We start from the raw sequence: 17,566 nt of genomic DNA on the forward strand, positions 1-17,566 counted from the left end.
CACTGAATATAGCTGGTTGCTAAGGAGCAGGTCGGGAATCCGGCCGCTGCATCCTTAGCAATCGATAAGTCATCAGTGGGCTTCCCTGCTGACAGCTGAATGTAAAAAAAAAAAAAAAAAAAAAAAAAAGGACTGCACGCCCTCACAAAGGGGCGGGCTCTTGGTGTGATGTCATCAGATGGCCACGCCCCATAGCTACATAAGAGATGTCAGACAGCGTGGGACGTCACAACGGAGGAAGAAAGCATCAGGACAACACAGACTTTTTTTGTTTTTAGCGGGTAACTGGTGGCGGGAGGAAAAAAAACAAAAAAAAAAAAAAAAAACGCAGAAAGCACAGCAAAAAGTACTGCAGGAATGCTCAAAAGCAACATGCATAGATGTGAATCGAGCCTAGCGAAGTAGAAGATATATATATATATATATATAATTTTTTTTTTTTTAATTATTGGTCTTTATTCGTTCATATAATGATAATAGAAAAAAAACAGTGGTGATCAAATAACTACAAAAGAAAGCTCTATTTGTGTAAAAAAAGGATATAAATTTAATTTATGTAAAGTGTTGTATGACCGCGCGTCAGTTTAAGTAGCGCAGTTCTGAATAGCAAACAATGGTGTGGTCATGAAGGGGGTAAAACCTTCTGGAAGTCAAGTGGTTTATCACAGCCAAAGTGCTGTGTACTGGGAAGGGAGAGTAGGGCAGAAGGACTGGACGTGCTACGCACACCCTGTGCACAGGGATGACCTTTTTTTGGACATGTGTAGCACACTCAAAGTCTGCAACTAGTTAAAGAGAAAGTTCACCTTTTGGAGGTTTGATCACGGACCCTCTGGGGTTGATAATATATATAAACAGCTTGAGTGTTTAAAGCTGAATTTCAGGATTGATTTATCTTTTAAAGCGGGATTCCCATTTAAAAAAAAATTAAAAGTCAGCAGCTACAAATACTGCAGCTGCTGACTTTTAATCGGACACTTACCTGTCCCAGCATCCAGTGATGCGGGGGATCGAAGCCCCGCTCGTCCCTCCGCTCTGCAGCGCTGGCATTTTAACTGTGAGCGCCCGGCTGTGGCTTCACAGTCGGGCACCCACTGGGCATGCGCGAGCCATCACTGGCCCCGCTCACGTGTCCCAGATGATTGACAAGAGGGAGGGTGGAGAGGCGATCTCCCTTCCTGCGCTGAGGGAAGTGATGTCAGGAGCCCAGGCACCCAAGGAGGCAGACTACGAGGGACCCCCTAGCAACAGGCATTTAGAGGTGAGTTAAAAAAAACATTTCTCCAAATGTTTTTTTTTTATTTTTTTTTTAAGCACTAATTTTTTTTTTTTTTTTTTGGGGTGGAAGTTTGTTTTGACCAGATGAACAATTTTCTACACTAGCTGTGTGGTCTAACCCTTTAAATAAATTGTTAAAATCTTGAATCCATGGTCCTCCTCCCTCCTCCTCCCTCTTTCTTCTTTTTTTTTTTTTTCTTTTTTCTTCTTTTTTTCTTTTTTCTTTCTTTTTCCATCTAACCTTCAAGGTTTCCAATTGAAGAAGCTTGGAGATGGTTAGCAGTCTTTTCATCGTCAAATATATGCTGTTTTCTAAAGCTGACTTGTATTTTAATCTGTGCAATGGAGTTGCAGTTTCCTTCACAAGCTAGAATCCTCATCATGAAAAGCTCCCAGGGACTTCTTGTGATATAGTAGCCAACAGCTGTTGGCATGGACTGTTCCTTCAGTTGAGCAGTTTGTACACAGCTTTTCATAAGTCCAAGAAGTTAGGACCTTGGGCACCGTAAAAAAAATCTGTCTAGTACAAGTTGAACAACTTCAGTATTTGTTTTTAAAAATGACTCTTGTACCAACCCATTGTACAGCTGGCCATACGCCGCCCCATTTTCATATCATTCCTGCTGAATTTGTCAAGATTTAAGTTGTGGGTGATTCGTCAGCATGGGTGGGGGGACCCATTGATTCTTTAGCCCAGGGCTGAATGAGTGCAAAGTCTTTACATACACTATATATTGCCAAAAGTATTGGGACACTGCCTTTACACGTCCACAGGGTTCAATATTGAGTTGGCCCAGAATTCATCTTTTGCTCTATGTTTGCACTGTGTTCTGTGATAGGCCAATTGTATGATTTGTGGTTCGCTGTGGACTGTGTTGTGGAGATCGTATAACCCTCCAATGAACTGACTCATTCATCCTTCAGCTCTTTATATAACATGTTATTGGGTTTGCAGGCTGTGTGATTACTCATCTGATCAAGACTTGTTTACAGTTCCTATTCTACCTGAGTGAGCATGTTTTAACAAAGCATGGTTACCAGCTGATTTTTATTTTGGCCGCAATTTAAAAAAATGAGTCATGTGATGTGGTTAACTGTTTCCTCCTTATGGTCTGACAGATGTGTGTATCGGATACAGAGGTGTTTGGAAACTGAAAGCCTCTCTGGGGAACGGAAAACAGGCTGACTTGGAGTGGGGGCTGTTTCTGCACTGCGAGGGTTATGTGCTTCTGTTCTTTAGATCTGCAAAAAGCAGTTTAAAGTGGTTGTAACCCTAAAGAAGGTAAATAAAAAAGAGGGAGCTTCTTTTCTCTTATGACAGATTAAACAGCACAGTGCCTATGCTGTCTAATATGCCCCTTTTTAAGCTGTAAAAAAACCTGGTTGATCCTGACTGTTCCCGTGTCCCCCTCTGCGTGCTGACCACGGTAATCATGGCTGCTGATCCCTGATTATCGTGGTCAGTGTATGTGCCTCTGTCATCCCACTGCTCTCCTCTCTCCCTGTCGGTTTCTGTGTTTGTCTCTGTCTTTCTGCCAGGAAAGTGCTCCCAAATACTCTGCTCCTAAAGGTGGAAGCTTGAAAAGCACTTCTGGCATAAAATAGTGTGCATGGACACAGGATAACACTATTTGCTTATAAAAGCTTCTAGGAGCTTAACCATTTTCAGACTGCGCTATAGCCGAATGACCGCTGCAGCGAGGTCGCACATTTCTGGAAGGGCGTCTTTTGATGTGATCGCGTTTCCCACCCACCCCCTGTAGCATGCATCGGTAGTGATCTGTAATCTCTGTGTTCTTCAAACACAACTGATCACAGATCGGGGTAAAGAGTCAATCACAGAGGCTCTTTATGTCCAATCACATTGTAAACAGGATTTGACGGTTATCGGCATTCCTCTCACGCTGACAGTGTTTGAGAAGAGTTGAGCCGGTAAGCGGCAATTTACACAGTGGACATCTACACTCCTAATCAGGGCACAGATCATCAGTGTCCTGATTATCAGTGCAGCCCCAAAAGTGTCAATCAGTGCTGCCTGTAGTGCCGCCTATCAGTGCAGCCCCATCAGTGAAGGAGAAAAATTATTTACAAACTTTTATAAATGAAACAAAAAAAGTTTTAGTTTTGTTTTTTTTTTTCATTTAACTAGAAATAAAAAACCCAGTGGTAATTGAATACCACCAAAAGAAAGCTCTATCTGTCGCAAAATATTATAACCATTTCATATGGGTACAGTGTTGCATGACTGCTCAATTGTCAAAGTGTGACAGCGCTGAAAGCTGAAAATTGGCTGGGACAGGAAGAGGGTAAAAGTGCCCAGTAAGCAACTGGTTAAAAAAAACGCTGGTATGCATGGGGCCTTACTTACCTGATCCTCTGCTCCCCCAGCAGGTGGCACTCCCCTCTACTCCACTATGCTCAAGTGGTGGACTGTTCCTCAGCGTCTTCACATCCAGTGTAGGTCCTTGGGCTCTACATTGTACTTGATGGTGTCAGAGGACCTGCAACCACCAGAGCATAAGGGGAAGAGGCTGCAGGGGCCGGTTTCACAGCTTGGAGGAAGCCTTTTGGGGGTAGAGGATCAGGTAAGTAAAAGTGCCTTTTCCAGTTCCCCTAGGTCTAATATATAATATTTACATCTTGCAGGTGGGGGCAGCCCCACTGCAAGAGAGGATTTTTCTTTCCTCCGGAGTTCAGCTTCCGATCAGCCTTAATTTTATGGCAACTGGCAGGTAAAGTGAGTACCATTGATTATCTTGGTACAATGGCATATATAAGTTGCAGGATTTATTAGGCACCATGTAAACATGTTGTCTCTGAAGTTGATGTGTTGAAAACAGAAGAAATGGGCATTGCAGTTGTTGTGTATGGGGCTGCGTAGTCGTAGACTAGTCAGGGTGTCCATGCTGACCCGTGTCCACAGCCAAAATGTCTTACAATGGGCACGTGAACATCAGAACTGGACCATGGAGCAATGGAAGAAGGTGGCATGGTCTGATCAATCACATTTTCTGTTGCATCATGTGGATGGCTGGGTGCGTGTGTGGGGAAGAGATGGCAGCAGGATGCATTATGAGAAGAAGGCAAGCTGGCAGAGGCTGTGTGATGTATTGGGAAATGTTCTGTTGGAAACCTTGGCTCCTGCCATTCATGTGGATGTTACTTGACACAAACCACCTACCTAAACATTGGTGGTGACCAAGTACACCCCTTCGTGGAAACAGTAATCCCTGATGGCAGTGGCTTCTTTCAGCAGGATAATGAATCCTGCAACGCTGCAGAAATGGTTGCAGAATAGTTTGAGGAACACAAGTTTGTGGTGTTGACTCAAAGCTCTCCAGATCTCTTGCCAATCAAACATCTGTAGGATGTGCTGGAAAAACAAAGCCAAGTCATGGAGGCCATACCTCGCAACTTAAGGAACTTACCATAGCATACCTAGCATGGCATACCTTTACAGATCTGGTGGGGCGCATGCCTTCATAGGGCTGTTTTGTGGGAGAATGCAACCTACTCGATATTAGATGGGTGGTCATAAAGTTGGTCATATAGTTGTGGCTGATTGGTGTATATTGTTTTTCTTAGAACAGATAGGGCTTTATTATAACAGATAAGGATAAATATATTTCTATTTCTTAGCCTTTATTAGGAAGAAATAGTGAAAAATGTGTAAATTTAAAGTTTTTGTGTTAATTTTTCCATAAATATTTACCCAGCAAAGGGCTAATTCATGCAGCTGTCAAGGGCCGTGCATCAACCAGGTCAGCGCATTTCTCCAGATGGTACAGCCAGAGAAGCTGCAGCTACTAAACCTATACAAATAGGTGACAAGCTGATACTGTCCATGTGGCAATTACATGCGGCTGGGGACACTAGGCTGAACAGCCCTACCTAACGCAGGTAATCGCTCTGTATGTGATTACAAGGAGACACCTATGGAGCCTCCCAACTGCAGATGAACGTAAACACCTGGCTGTATCTGCTACAGAAAAAGACTGTTGTGGGAGGTGAATTGCTGTGTGAATGAGGCCAACGTCTGCTGATTAACTGGTTATCACAGAGGTGTGATTCATATTTAATGTAGTGGAATAGTAAAGCTGAAAATGAATGTTTTTGTTTTGCTTTAGGAGAGCTCTACTCTACATTCCATGCTACATTGCGTTGCGCACAGGTACTGCTTCCTGTCCTAGGCTGACAATGTTCACTCATTGTACTGTATAGAGCAGAGGTCTCCAAACTTTTATAAACAAAGAACTAGTTTACTGTCCCTCAGCTATTAGGAGGGCAGAACAGTGGCCAGTGAGAGCAGAAAATGCCCCAGTATCAGTGAGAGTAGAAAATGTCTCAGACTTTGTGGTCAGTAGGAGGAGGAATAGTGCCCCGTCACTGGTGTCAGTGGAAGGAATAGTGCCCCGTCACTGGCGTCAGGGGAAGGAATAGTGCCCCGTCACTGGCGTCAGTGGAAGGAATAGTGCCCCGTCACTGGCGTCAATGGAAGGAATAGTGCCCCGTCACTGGTGTCAGTGGAAGGAATAGTGCCCCGTCACTGGTGTCAGTGGAAGGAATAGTGCCCCGTCACTGGTGTCAGTGGAAGGAATAGTGCCCCGTCACTGGCGTCAGTGGAAGGAATAGTGCCCCGTCACTGGCGTCAGTGGAAGGAATAGTGCCCCGTCACTGGCGTCAGTGAAAGGAATAGTGCCCCGTCACTGGTGTCAGTGGAAGGAATAGTGCCCCGTCCCTGGTGTCCCTGGAAGGTATAGTGCCCCGTCCCTGGAAGGTATAGTGCCCCGTCCCTGGAAGGTATAGTGCCCCGTCCCTGGAAGGTATAGTGCCCCGTCCCTGGAAGGTATAGTGCCCCGTCCCTGGAAGGTGTGGTACCTGGTACTGGAAGGTATAGTGCCCCGTCACTGGAAGGTATAGTGGTACCCGGTACTGGAAGGAATGGTGCCCCGTCATTGGTTTCAATCAAAGGAATAGACATTTTGGACAATTTCATGTTCCAACTTTGTGGGAACAGTTTGGGGATGGCCTCTTCCTGTTCCAACATGACTGCGCACCAGTGCACAAAGCAAGGTCCATAAAGACATGGATGAGTGAGTTTGGGGTGGAGGAACTTGACTGGCCTGCACAGAGTTCTGACCTCCACTTGACAGAACACCTCTGGGGTGAATTAGAGCGGAGATTGCGAGCCAGGTTTTCTGGTCCTCATCAGTGCCTGACCTCAAAAATGCACTTCTGGAAGAAATAGTAAAATCTTCCCATAAACGCACTCCTAAACCTTGTGGACAGCCTTCTCAGAAGAGTTGAAGCTGTTATAGGGTGGGACAAAATTTGAGCCGTCTATGATCGGCTTTAGCACACCATACCCACAATTCTCCTGGCACAAGTCCTAGCACTTGATGCCAGGAATCGGGCTGTTTCTGTACACTACAGAGCTAAGAACTCCACTTCTGAATTCCATGTTTATATAGAACTACAAGACCCAGCACACCATCCCTGCACTTTTCCTGGCTCTGTAGAACTGCCAGACCTAGTACACCTTGCACTTTTTTTTGGGTACACAAGCGGATACCCCTTAAAATCACACACCGTGAGTATTGCTAATCAGGAAGCACAACAAATATGGCTAACAAGCGACTTCTTTTTTTTTTTTTTTCTGTGTTAAGCCGATTACATTGACAGATTTCTACAAATTATGGATTGCTATGAATCATGTTTTGGATGCTTTTTACAGTGAGGCCCCCTGCTGACATGCCTTCTGTTTTTGTCTTTCAGCACCAGCAGACCTTCATAAATCAGCTACGGGAGATCACTGGCATTAATGACCTGCAGGTACTTCAGCAAGCATTAAAAGTAAGTTCCATAACATTTACATTTATTTTTATTACATAACCGAACTGTTATAATGCTGTGTTTAATTAAATTCCATGAATCTCTCCATTTGTGTAGTGGAATTGTTTTGTTTCTTCTTTAATGCAGCTCAACACTTTTGCTAATATACCTCAGCACCACTTCAGCGCTGTCCCCTGCAGACCCTCCTATTTGAGGTCCAGCTTTGGCTGTCTTCCGGGCTTCTGACTGCCAGCATCATTTGATCAATTTCCTTTTAGTCCAGGCTATCAAAAAAATGCCCTCTGGGGGTGTTTCACCACATCTGCTTGGGCTCATGGTTTAGTACTGCAGGGAACAGTGTCATAAAATCAGCACCCTTCTCTGCCTTATTAAAGACTGATCAACACTGCTACACAATTTTTTTTAAATTTCATTAAAGCGTTTTTGTTTTTTAGTTTTTATTTTTCTATTTTTTCCAAAAAAAATTGCGTCTGAAAAAAACGCTGCGCAAAAAATATGGTGTGACATAAATTGCAACACCCATCATTTTCTTCTATAGGGCCTCTGCTAAAAATTATATATATAATGTTTGGGGGTTCTAAGTTTTTTTTTTTTTTTAAAGCAAAAAAAGTAGATTTTTTACATGTAGGAGCGAACTGTCAGAATCGGCCTGATTACGAAGTGGTTAACGCATAACATTGTTACTTGAGTTATGCAGTATAGCTCCCTGCTAATTTACTATGTGTAAAAGTATAGATACTTTTCCAGAAATGGAGAGAATGGCCATTGATGCAGCATTTCTATGAAACCTTAGGCTTGTAGGTTCCAGAAAAGGGGTATCCTCAACTTCGATGACACCGAAATAGAGGAATTAAATTCCATTTAAGCACCAATCAGTGTGGCTCAGCATACCTAGGATACATGGCAAAGCACACACTGTAGGGGAAAGGACCCCTACTAAAGAAGGTATAATGTGACCACAAATGAGCATGTAAAAGTAAAAAATGCTTTATTGAGGACCAATTAAATATGTCAATGGACAGAAAGTGACACGTGTGTCATAAAGCAGCTCCACCCATCACCAGAATAACTGGTTCAATACAGGAGAGAACTTGCTACAAGTCTAGGGGAAAAAGGTAAGGCAGGAGGTACATTAGGATAAGAGTTCCACTTTAACCAGTTCCCGACCACTCACAGTACATTTACTGGGGGATGGGCAGGCTGGATTACATACTTGTACGTGATCCGACCTGTTCCAGGTTAGGGGCACACATGTTACAAACACATAGGACTCTGTACACAGATCAGCAATCTCACTGTTTCTTCTCCCTGTACAGCAGGGAGAAAAAAACAGCCAGATGTGTTAGTAAAAGCAACACGTATTAGGCTTCATGTACATGGGACGTTTTACAACCTCCCCTAAACGATTTAACTTGACAGATAGTAAATAACCTTTAAAAACATAGTTTTGACGCGTTTAGCTGCATTTACATTTAGGAGCGTTAAAAAAAAAAAAAGTCAAAAATATATCTTCATTAAAAATGCCTGTAAACATTACGCGGGTAAACGTGAGTTACCGCATTTACAAGCTGATACAGGCATTTGGCATTTCAAATGCCTCTGAACATACGTCCTAAATGCATTTTTTGCTTCCAAATGCTTCTAAACTCAACTGCCTAGAAAGGACTATAAACGACCCTGTGTACATGTACTGATAAGATAACATAGAGGGGAGTTCAGGGGCAGCTGGAAAAAATGCCCAACTGCTCCTAAACGTCCATTTCCAGCCAATTTCCATTAATACAGTGTATAGTTTTATACCTGATCACCGTGTTTGGGGTCACTGTTGATGTCTGTGTCAGTTGGTACCTCCCAGCCAGGGTCTGTTAGCACCAGATTGCCTGCCACACTATCACAGTCCAACTAGAAGTCACTAATCGCCATCATTACCAGTATGGTGTCATAACTGCTTAAGTTCCAGTATAAATACCATCATTTGTAGACCTAACTTTCACACAAACCACTTAAGGACCGGAAGAATTTGCCCCCTTAATGACCAGCCCATTTTTTGCGATACGGCACTGCATCACTTAGACTGACAATTGTGTGGTCTTGAGACGATGTACCCAAACAAAATTGACGTCCTTTTTTTTTTTTTTTTTATCCCCCACAAATAGAGCTTTCTTTTGGTGGTATTTGATCACGTCTGCGGTTTTTATTTTTTGTGCTATAAACAAAAAAAAACGACAATTTTGGAAAAAAAAAAATTTTTTTTTTGCTATAATATCCAAAAAAAAAACCTAAATTCTTCATCAGTTTAGGCCAATATGTATTCTTCTACATGTTTTTGGTAAAAAAAAATCGCAGCAAGCGTATATTGATTGGTTTGCAGAAAGGTTATAGCATATACAAAATAGGGGATGTATTTTATGCCATTTTTTATTATTATTATTATTATTATTATTATTATTATTATTATTATTTTTTTTTTTTTACTAGTAATGGCAGTGATCAGCGGTTTTTAGCAAGGCCTGCGACAACGCACCTCACCATTGAAATGCATTGAAAACGCAGTAAGAACGCATCAAAAATGCACCTGTATTGCGTTTTTGATGCATTTTTGAGTCACATTACCTATAAAAGACATACCATAAGCAGGGTAAAAGCACACCAAAATCATGAGTGTTTTTGGCAGCCATTATCTGCCCTTTTTTTAATTTCGGTACAATGCTGGAATATATATATATATATATATATATATATATATATATATATATATATATATATATATATATATATATATATATATATATATATATATATATAAAAAATTTAGTAATGCATTTCAGCAAAAAAAAATTTATATATATATATATATATATATATATATATATATATATATATATATATATATAAAAAAAATTTTGCTGAAATGCATTACTAAATTTTTTTTTTTTTTCCTTTACTAAAGAACATGTAGTAAAATATATTTTAGACTAAATTTATGAAGAAATTAGATTTTTTTTTTTTTAAATTTATTGGATATGTTTTATAACGAAGTAGAAAATATCCTTTCTTTTTTTTTTTTTAAGAAAACCCAGTGCGATCAAATACCACCAAAAAAAAGCTCCATATGTGTGATAAAATGATATAAATGTCGTTTGTCTACAGTATTGCATGATGGAATAATTGCCAGTTAAACTAGCACAGTGCCAAATAGCAGCAAATGCTTTGGCCATGAAGGGGTAAAACCATCCGGGGGGGTCAAATGGTTAAAGGCAAAGTAAGGCTTTTACAGTTCTCTTTTCTAATAATCACCTAAAACCATCCCTAGATTGCTGCACAGATCGCCCTCCACCTGTATGTGGCTTGGTTCATAATGAATCGATCGCCTCTATATAAGAGCCCTTTCACACTGGGGCCACCCGTGCATTGGCGGTAAAGCCCAGCTCGTTTTAGCAGCGCTTTTATGCTGCTTTTTGGCTGCTAACAGGGCGATTTTTACCTCCAAAAAGGGGTTAAAAACGGTGCTTCGGAAGCGTTTTCCAGGCGCTTCAGAAGCGATGCCCATTCATTGCAACCCCCCCCCCCCCCCCCCCCCCAAAGATGCTGCTTGCAGGACTTTTTCCAACGTTGCGCAAGCTCACCGCACCACTGTGAAAGCACCCATTGCAATGAATGGGAGGCAGATTTCATGTGCTTTACATGCGCTTTACATGCGCTATTTCTAGCGCTAAAACGCCTAAAAACTGCCTCAGTGTGAAATAGTTCTAAGAATTCTGTTTATGGAGCTGAGCGTTGGCTCTTCTCTCCATACTATGAAAAAAGTGTTGTGCAGAAATTGTCTAAAGCATTTTTATTAATCTTAGAAAGCTTTCCTTTTGAACATTTGTTGATATATGCGAGGCCTGCAAACACGTGTTTGGAGCAATAAGCAGTTCAGAAATCCTTTGGTTTGTCCTTGAAAGTTTGGCAGGCACTGTGAGTGTAACATAACCCATTATAAACAAGGTTGTTGTGCGGAGGACTACTTGTAATCAACAAGGCAGGTCTCATTTCTTCAGGAACTATTACATTTTGTGTGATTGGGGTCTGTCCACTCAACACTTGAGGTTTCTGATAGATGCAGGTTGGTGGGATTAGATTTCACTAAACCGGCTACTTGGAGACTCTGCCAGCAAAAGCTTTACACCGGAGTTAGTTTCAACCGTACCGAAGGGATGTCCTTTTCATTGTTCATTATTTTTAGGGTCGAACTCTATTAGCATTGGCAATTTTTTAGGTCATACGGTATTTGTGCACTTTTTTACGTCACACAGTAGTTGCGCAGTGGTTCCCGCCGGGAGAACACAGTTGCTACTATTAACGGCCGCTAGCAATTATTACATGGAAAATCAGACAAGCCGGTTGTACCCAAATTGATCGATCTATCAACTTTGGTACATTCAGCCTACCCATACATACATGGTTCGAATCTCGGTTCAGCGGGGCCAACTTATGTGTTTATAATGTATTTGCACATTATGGCAGGCAGACTCTCCTCTGGGTTTGTTGTCCTCCAGCACTGACAGCTTTATCATCATCTGCCCTATACCAGCCACTTTTGCCATCTTCGTCACTGCACAGTGTCCTTTCACTTTTGCCAAAAACTTTGTTTTCTAGGAATTTTCTTAAGTTTTTCTTAAGGGTTTATTGAGCTTTATACTGCAGCATACTAAGATATTGTAGGCAATTGTACATTTCTAACCTGTAACAATAGTTTGGGGAATGCCTATGTTTTTTCTAGCATGACTGTGTACCTGCGCACAAACCCGATTCCATAAAAACATCATCTGTCAAGTTAAAGCAGTATTAAACCCAAAAGCAAACATTTATAATCTTGAAGCTGACCAATTCTCAGATATGATGCCTGTATTAGTTTTTCTTTTTTTTTTTTTTCATCTGGTGATTTGGTCAGCAAGTCTGTTTTTTTTAACAGAATAAGCTCTTCTCTAAATGTATCAGTTAGTGTTGAGACAAACCATTTACCACTGGGTTGCTTATAGCATTCAGCTTTTATTTATTCATCATATAAAACCTTTATCCAAAAGAAAAGAAACTGATGTGTAACTGCAGTGTGCTGGAGTTTGACTTCAGTTTGTAAATATATCTAAATCTGCTTGTGCATCTTGGGCTTAAAGTGGTGTTCCAGCCAAAATTTTTTTTTTTTTTTCAAAGTCAGCAGCTACAAACATTGTAGCTGCTGACTTTTAATAAGGACACTTGCCTATCCAGCGAGCCCGTGATTGTCACCCCCCCAGGCCGATTTTTGTCCATCGGATCGGGTGCAGGCGCCACCATTCCCTTGCGGCTTCACTGCCAGTTTCTGACTGCGCATGCGCCAGTCGCGTGGCGCTTTGTGAATGGCAAGCTTGTCTTCTGGGACACATACATGTCCCAGAAGACCACGGGGGGCTCACCGCAGAAGAGGATGTGACGTCCTCGGTCACGGCCCGGCTGGATCGGAAGTACACTTAGTACTTCTAAAAAGGTATGAGAGAAAGTAAAAAAAAAAAAAATGTTAAATATCTAAAAACTAGGGGTGGAGAAGGTGGTCTTTCATTTAAGACCACCCGTCAAAATTGAGTGGAACTCCGCTTTAATGTACATGGGACGTTTTTAAAACCTCTCCTGAACGATTTAACTTGACAGCTAGTTGAAAAATGGATATACAGAGGTTAAGTACAGCGCTGCGCTAAAAATGACAAACAGCAGCCAACACACCCGTAGACTCAGGATCAAACTAACAATAAAAATTCAAAAGTGTGGCGCTAAAATTTACGTGAAAAAATGAATGTATAATATTTCAAATAAAAAATACAGTGACTACAAAGCAGGTATTTCGGTATGAGCCAGAAAAATACTGCGTGAATATACAAATTAGCGAATGAAAAGGTAACACTCAATATACATGTATTGAACCAAGTGTAAAAAAACAAGTGTTAAATGTAAAGTCCAAATAAGTGAACAAACACAAGCAAAAAGTCTGTGACAATGGTGAAAAAAATGATGATGGTAAACGGGTATCTCCTGAGCATGCAGGGGGATGGTTCCGAGCCGGCAATCTGGTGAGTAAATAAACCGCAGAGAAACCGGAAGTGCACAGAGGATTGAAATCGGTGCCAGGACCATCACCAGAAACCAAGGAGGCTTACCAGAAGATGTGGCCTGAAATGGCGTATGCCATACAGGTCAAAAAGGCTTGATGACCAACAGGTCTAGGCAAATAATCTGGCCAGATGTCATCACACAGAGAGGGAAGGGATCAGCACGGCTTCCTCAGTGATGGGTACACCATGAACCAAGTAAATAGTTTGGGTAACATGTGAGGAAAAAACACTCACATAGCGTAATAACGTTTGAACTTGGATTTATTTAAAACTAGAAAAGGTACAATTTCTGGGGAAATTGTGAAAGTGTTCTTGCCTCTACAACTGGAGTGGGCGGAGTAACTGGGTGGGGTGGAGTGGCTTGAGTAACTGTGAAAAGTGTTAAAAAGCTTAATATTTTAAAAAAGTATAAATAGTAGTAAAAAAGTTCCATCATTCGCTGAAAGAGCTGAACATTTTTTTCAAAAGTAATTTTTTTTTTCAAAAATTAATTTTTTTTTTAATCAAAAATGATATTTTTTTTTCTTCAAAAATGATTTTTTTTTTTCAAAGGTAATTTTTTTTTTCAAAAATGAATTTTTTTATTTCAAAAATAATTTTTTTTTCGAAATTATTATTTTTTTTAAAGTAATTTTTTTTTCAAAAATAATTTTTTTTTTAAAATTAATTTTTTTTTCAAAAATATTTTTTTTTTTCAAAAATAATTTTTTTTTTCAAAAATATATATTTTTTTTTTTTCAAAAATGATTTTTTTACTTTTTTCAAAAATTATTTTTTTACTTTTTTCAAAAATTATTTTTTTTTTTCAAAAATATTTTTTTTTTTACATGGGGCGGTCATAATGTTTTGGCTGATCATGGGGTGGTCATAATGTTTTGGCTGATCATGGGGTTGTCGGCTTTTGTCACTTCCCACTCTAGTTTTGAACATTTCGCCATTCAATCCTATGGGACCAATTTCGCCGCAAAAACGACGATATTTCGTGAACCATTCGGCGAAACGTTCCACAAAGTAATAGCACACCAATCGGGAACAATCCGCTCGTTTCGGTATATTATTTGTCTCTGTAGTGTGAAAACTGTGGGAGGAGTTAGGGTGGTAAATTTGGCTATAATAATAAGAATAATATATATGTGAGATAACAGTAAGTGGTCTTGCTATGCAAGAACACTTAATAAAGAGAAAACAAACTCACATTTTCAGAAGATAAAAACAGCATGTAATCTTGTAGCGGTAGTTATGAGAGGTCCACCCGACATGTTTCAACTAAAAAGTCATGATGACTTTTTAGTTGAAACATGTCGGGTGGACCTCTCATAACTACCGCTACAAGATTACATGCTGTTTTTATTACGTTATTACGCTATGTGAGTGTTTTTTCCTCACATGTTACCCAAACTATTTACTTGGTTCATGGTGTACCCATCGCTGAGGAAGCCGTGCTGATCCCTTCCCTCTCTGTGTGATGACATCTGGCCAGATTATTTGCCTAGACCTGTTGGTCATCAAGCCTTTTTGACCTGTATGGCATACGCCATTTCAGGCCACATCTTCTGGTAAGCCTCCTTGGTTTCTGGTGATGGTCCTGGCACCGATTTCAATCCTCTGTGCACTTCCGGTTTCTCTACGGTTTATTTACTCACCAGGTTGCCGGCTCGGAACCATCCCCCTGCATGCTCAGGAGATACCTGTTTACCATCTTAATTTTTTTCACCATTGTCACAGACTTTTTGCTTGTGTTTGTTCACTTATTTGGACTTTACATTAAACACTTGTTTTTTTACACTCGGTTCAATACATGTATATTGAGTGTTACCTTTTCATTCACTAATTTGTATATTCACGCAGTATTTTTCTGGCTCATACCGAAATACCTGCTTTGTAGTCACTGTATTTTTTATTTGAAATATTATACATTTATTTTCTCACGTAAATTTTAGCGCCACACTTTTGAATTTTTAACTTGACAGCTAGTAACTGAAGCTTAAAAACATCTTTTTTTTTTTTTTTTTTTTTTTTTTTTTCATGCCGCGTTTTTTTTTTTTTCATATAGTCAAAAATGTATCTCCATTAAAAACGCCTGTAAACGAAACGTGGCTATATACGCAAATGACCACGTTTACACGTGTTTACAAGCTGTTACAGGCATTTGGCGTTTCAAGATGCCTCTGAACATCCGTCCTGAACGCATTTTATTTTTTGCTTTCCAAAAAAATGCTTCTAAACTCAACTGTCTACACTCCCCTCCGACTGACAAAACTAATGCAGACACCACATCTACTGATCGTTAAGCTGCAATATAGTACATTTTTGGTTTTGGATGTAAAGGAGTTGTAAAGCAGAAGGTTTTATATCTTCATGCATTCTAGAGCTGCACAAGTAATCGTTAAAAATATTGCGATCTCGATTCAACTCCCCCCCTCGCGATCTTAACCCAGCATTTTCTTGATTCATACAGTGCAGAGCCGTTCTGTATTCACTCACAGCTTTCAAAAAATAAAAGCATGTGACATTGTCAGCGCTGGGAGATAAACTATAAACAAAAGTATCTTTTAGCTCTTATAGATTAAGACCCGGTTCACACAGGGGCAACTTGTCAGGCGACTTAGCTGCTTGACAAGTAGCGCTCCATTCTGTACAATGGAACCTTTCTAATAGCGACTCAAGTCGCTCCGACTTAGAAAAACGTTTCTGTACTACTTTGGGGCAAATTTGGAGCGGCTTGCATTGACTTCTGTACAGAAGCCGGGTCTAAAGGGATGAACTTTGGTCTTTAAATGAAGTCTGTTTAACCACTTGAAGACCAAACCTTTTTCTGACACTTGTTGCTTACAAGTAGAAATCCAGTATTTTTTGCTAAAGAATTACTTAGAACCCCCAAACATTTATATAGATTTGTTTAGCAGAGGCCCTAGAGAATAAAATGGCGGTTATTGCAATATTTTGTCGCACTGTATTTGAGCAGCAGTCTTTCAAACGCAATTTTTTGGAAAAAATCCACTTCATTGAATAATAATAATAAAAACTAAACAGTAAAGTTAGACCTTTTTTTTTTTTTTTTTTTGTAGAATGTGACAAATGATGTTACGCCACGAGGATCGTGAGAGAATTGAATCTTTATTCTAAGCATAAAAAATAGCGATTCTCATTTTAGCCAGCATCGTGCAGCTCTAATGCATTCTTTGCGTTAAGATAAGAAGCCTTCTGTGTGCAGTAGCCCCCCTAATACTTACCTGTGCCTCATCTCTAACCAGCAATGTCCACAAGTCCCTCGGCCATCCTGGACTCTCCTCCTGGTTGGCTGAGACACAGCAGTGGCGCCATTGTCTCCCACGGCTGTCAATCAAAGTCAGACAATCAGGAGAGAGAGGGGGTGGGGCAGAATGGTAGCTCCGTGTCTGAATGAACACGGAGCTGCAGCTCGGCTCAGGTGTTCCCATAGTTAGATGCTTGCTGTGGGGGCCCTCGACAGGAGGGAGGGCCCAGGGGCAGCAAAGAGGGACCTGAGAAGAGGAGGATCCGGGCTTCCCTGTGCAAAACCACTACACACAGCAGGTAAGTATAACATGTTTGTTATAAAAACAAAAAACAAAAACGAGACTTTACACTTTAATACCACTTTCAGTGTGGATGAACTCAAGTTAGCCTTACTAGAGCCCTGACATCAACTTTTTTTAGGTTGAATTGGAATGCCTATTATGGGCTAGGTTGTATCCAATATAAAGCCCTGACCTCATAAATGCTATTTTGGCTGAATGGACACAAATTCCCACAGATATGCTCCAAAATTTTTTGAAATGCCTTCCCAGAAGAGTGGAGGCTGGTATAGCCACAAAGGATATAAAAAAGTAGAACCCTGAAAAACAACCCCACACCATAATTCTTCCTCCAAATGATTTGGACCAGTGCACAAAGCAAGGCCCATATAGACATGGATGAGTGAGTTTGGAGTGGAGGAACTTGACTGGTCTGCACAGAGTCCTGACTTCAACCTGATAGAACAGCTTTGGGATGAATTAGAGTGGAGGCAGCGAGCCAGGCCTTCTCATCCATATCGGTTCTGACATCACAAATGCGCTTCTGGAAGAATGGTCAAACATCCCCATAGACACACTCCTAAATCTTGTGGACAGCCTTCCCAGAAGAGTTAAAGCTGCAAAATGGAAAACTCAAAATACTCAATATTGAACCCTACGGACTAAGACTGGGATGCCATTAAAGTTCATGTGCATGTAAACGCAGGTGACCCAATACTTTTGGTAATATAGTGTATCTGTGCTGATCTAGGCAATCATACACACACACAC

At 40.7% G+C, this 17,566-nt stretch overlaps 1 protein-coding gene across 3 annotated transcripts in view; it reads left to right on the forward strand.

Annotated features, from left to right (window-relative positions):
- USP25 (ubiquitin specific peptidase 25) overlaps nucleotides 1–17,566 on the forward strand; it is a 165,141-nt gene that overhangs the window by 29,126 nt on the left and 118,449 nt on the right. For all 3 annotated transcript variants that reach the window (XM_073617060.1, XM_073617061.1, XM_073617062.1), the window contains exon 2: nucleotides 7,054–7,131. In XM_073617060.1, coding sequence (XP_073473161.1) covers nucleotides 7,054–7,131 — 78 coding nt within the window. The remainder of the gene's footprint in view (nucleotides 1–7,053; nucleotides 7,132–17,566) is intronic.

Source organism: Aquarana catesbeiana, linkage group LG02 (genome assembly GCF_042186555.1).
Source record: "Aquarana catesbeiana isolate 2022-GZ linkage group LG02, ASM4218655v1, whole genome shotgun sequence".
Classification (NCBI taxonomy): Eukaryota; Metazoa; Chordata; class Amphibia; order Anura; family Ranidae; genus Aquarana; species Aquarana catesbeiana.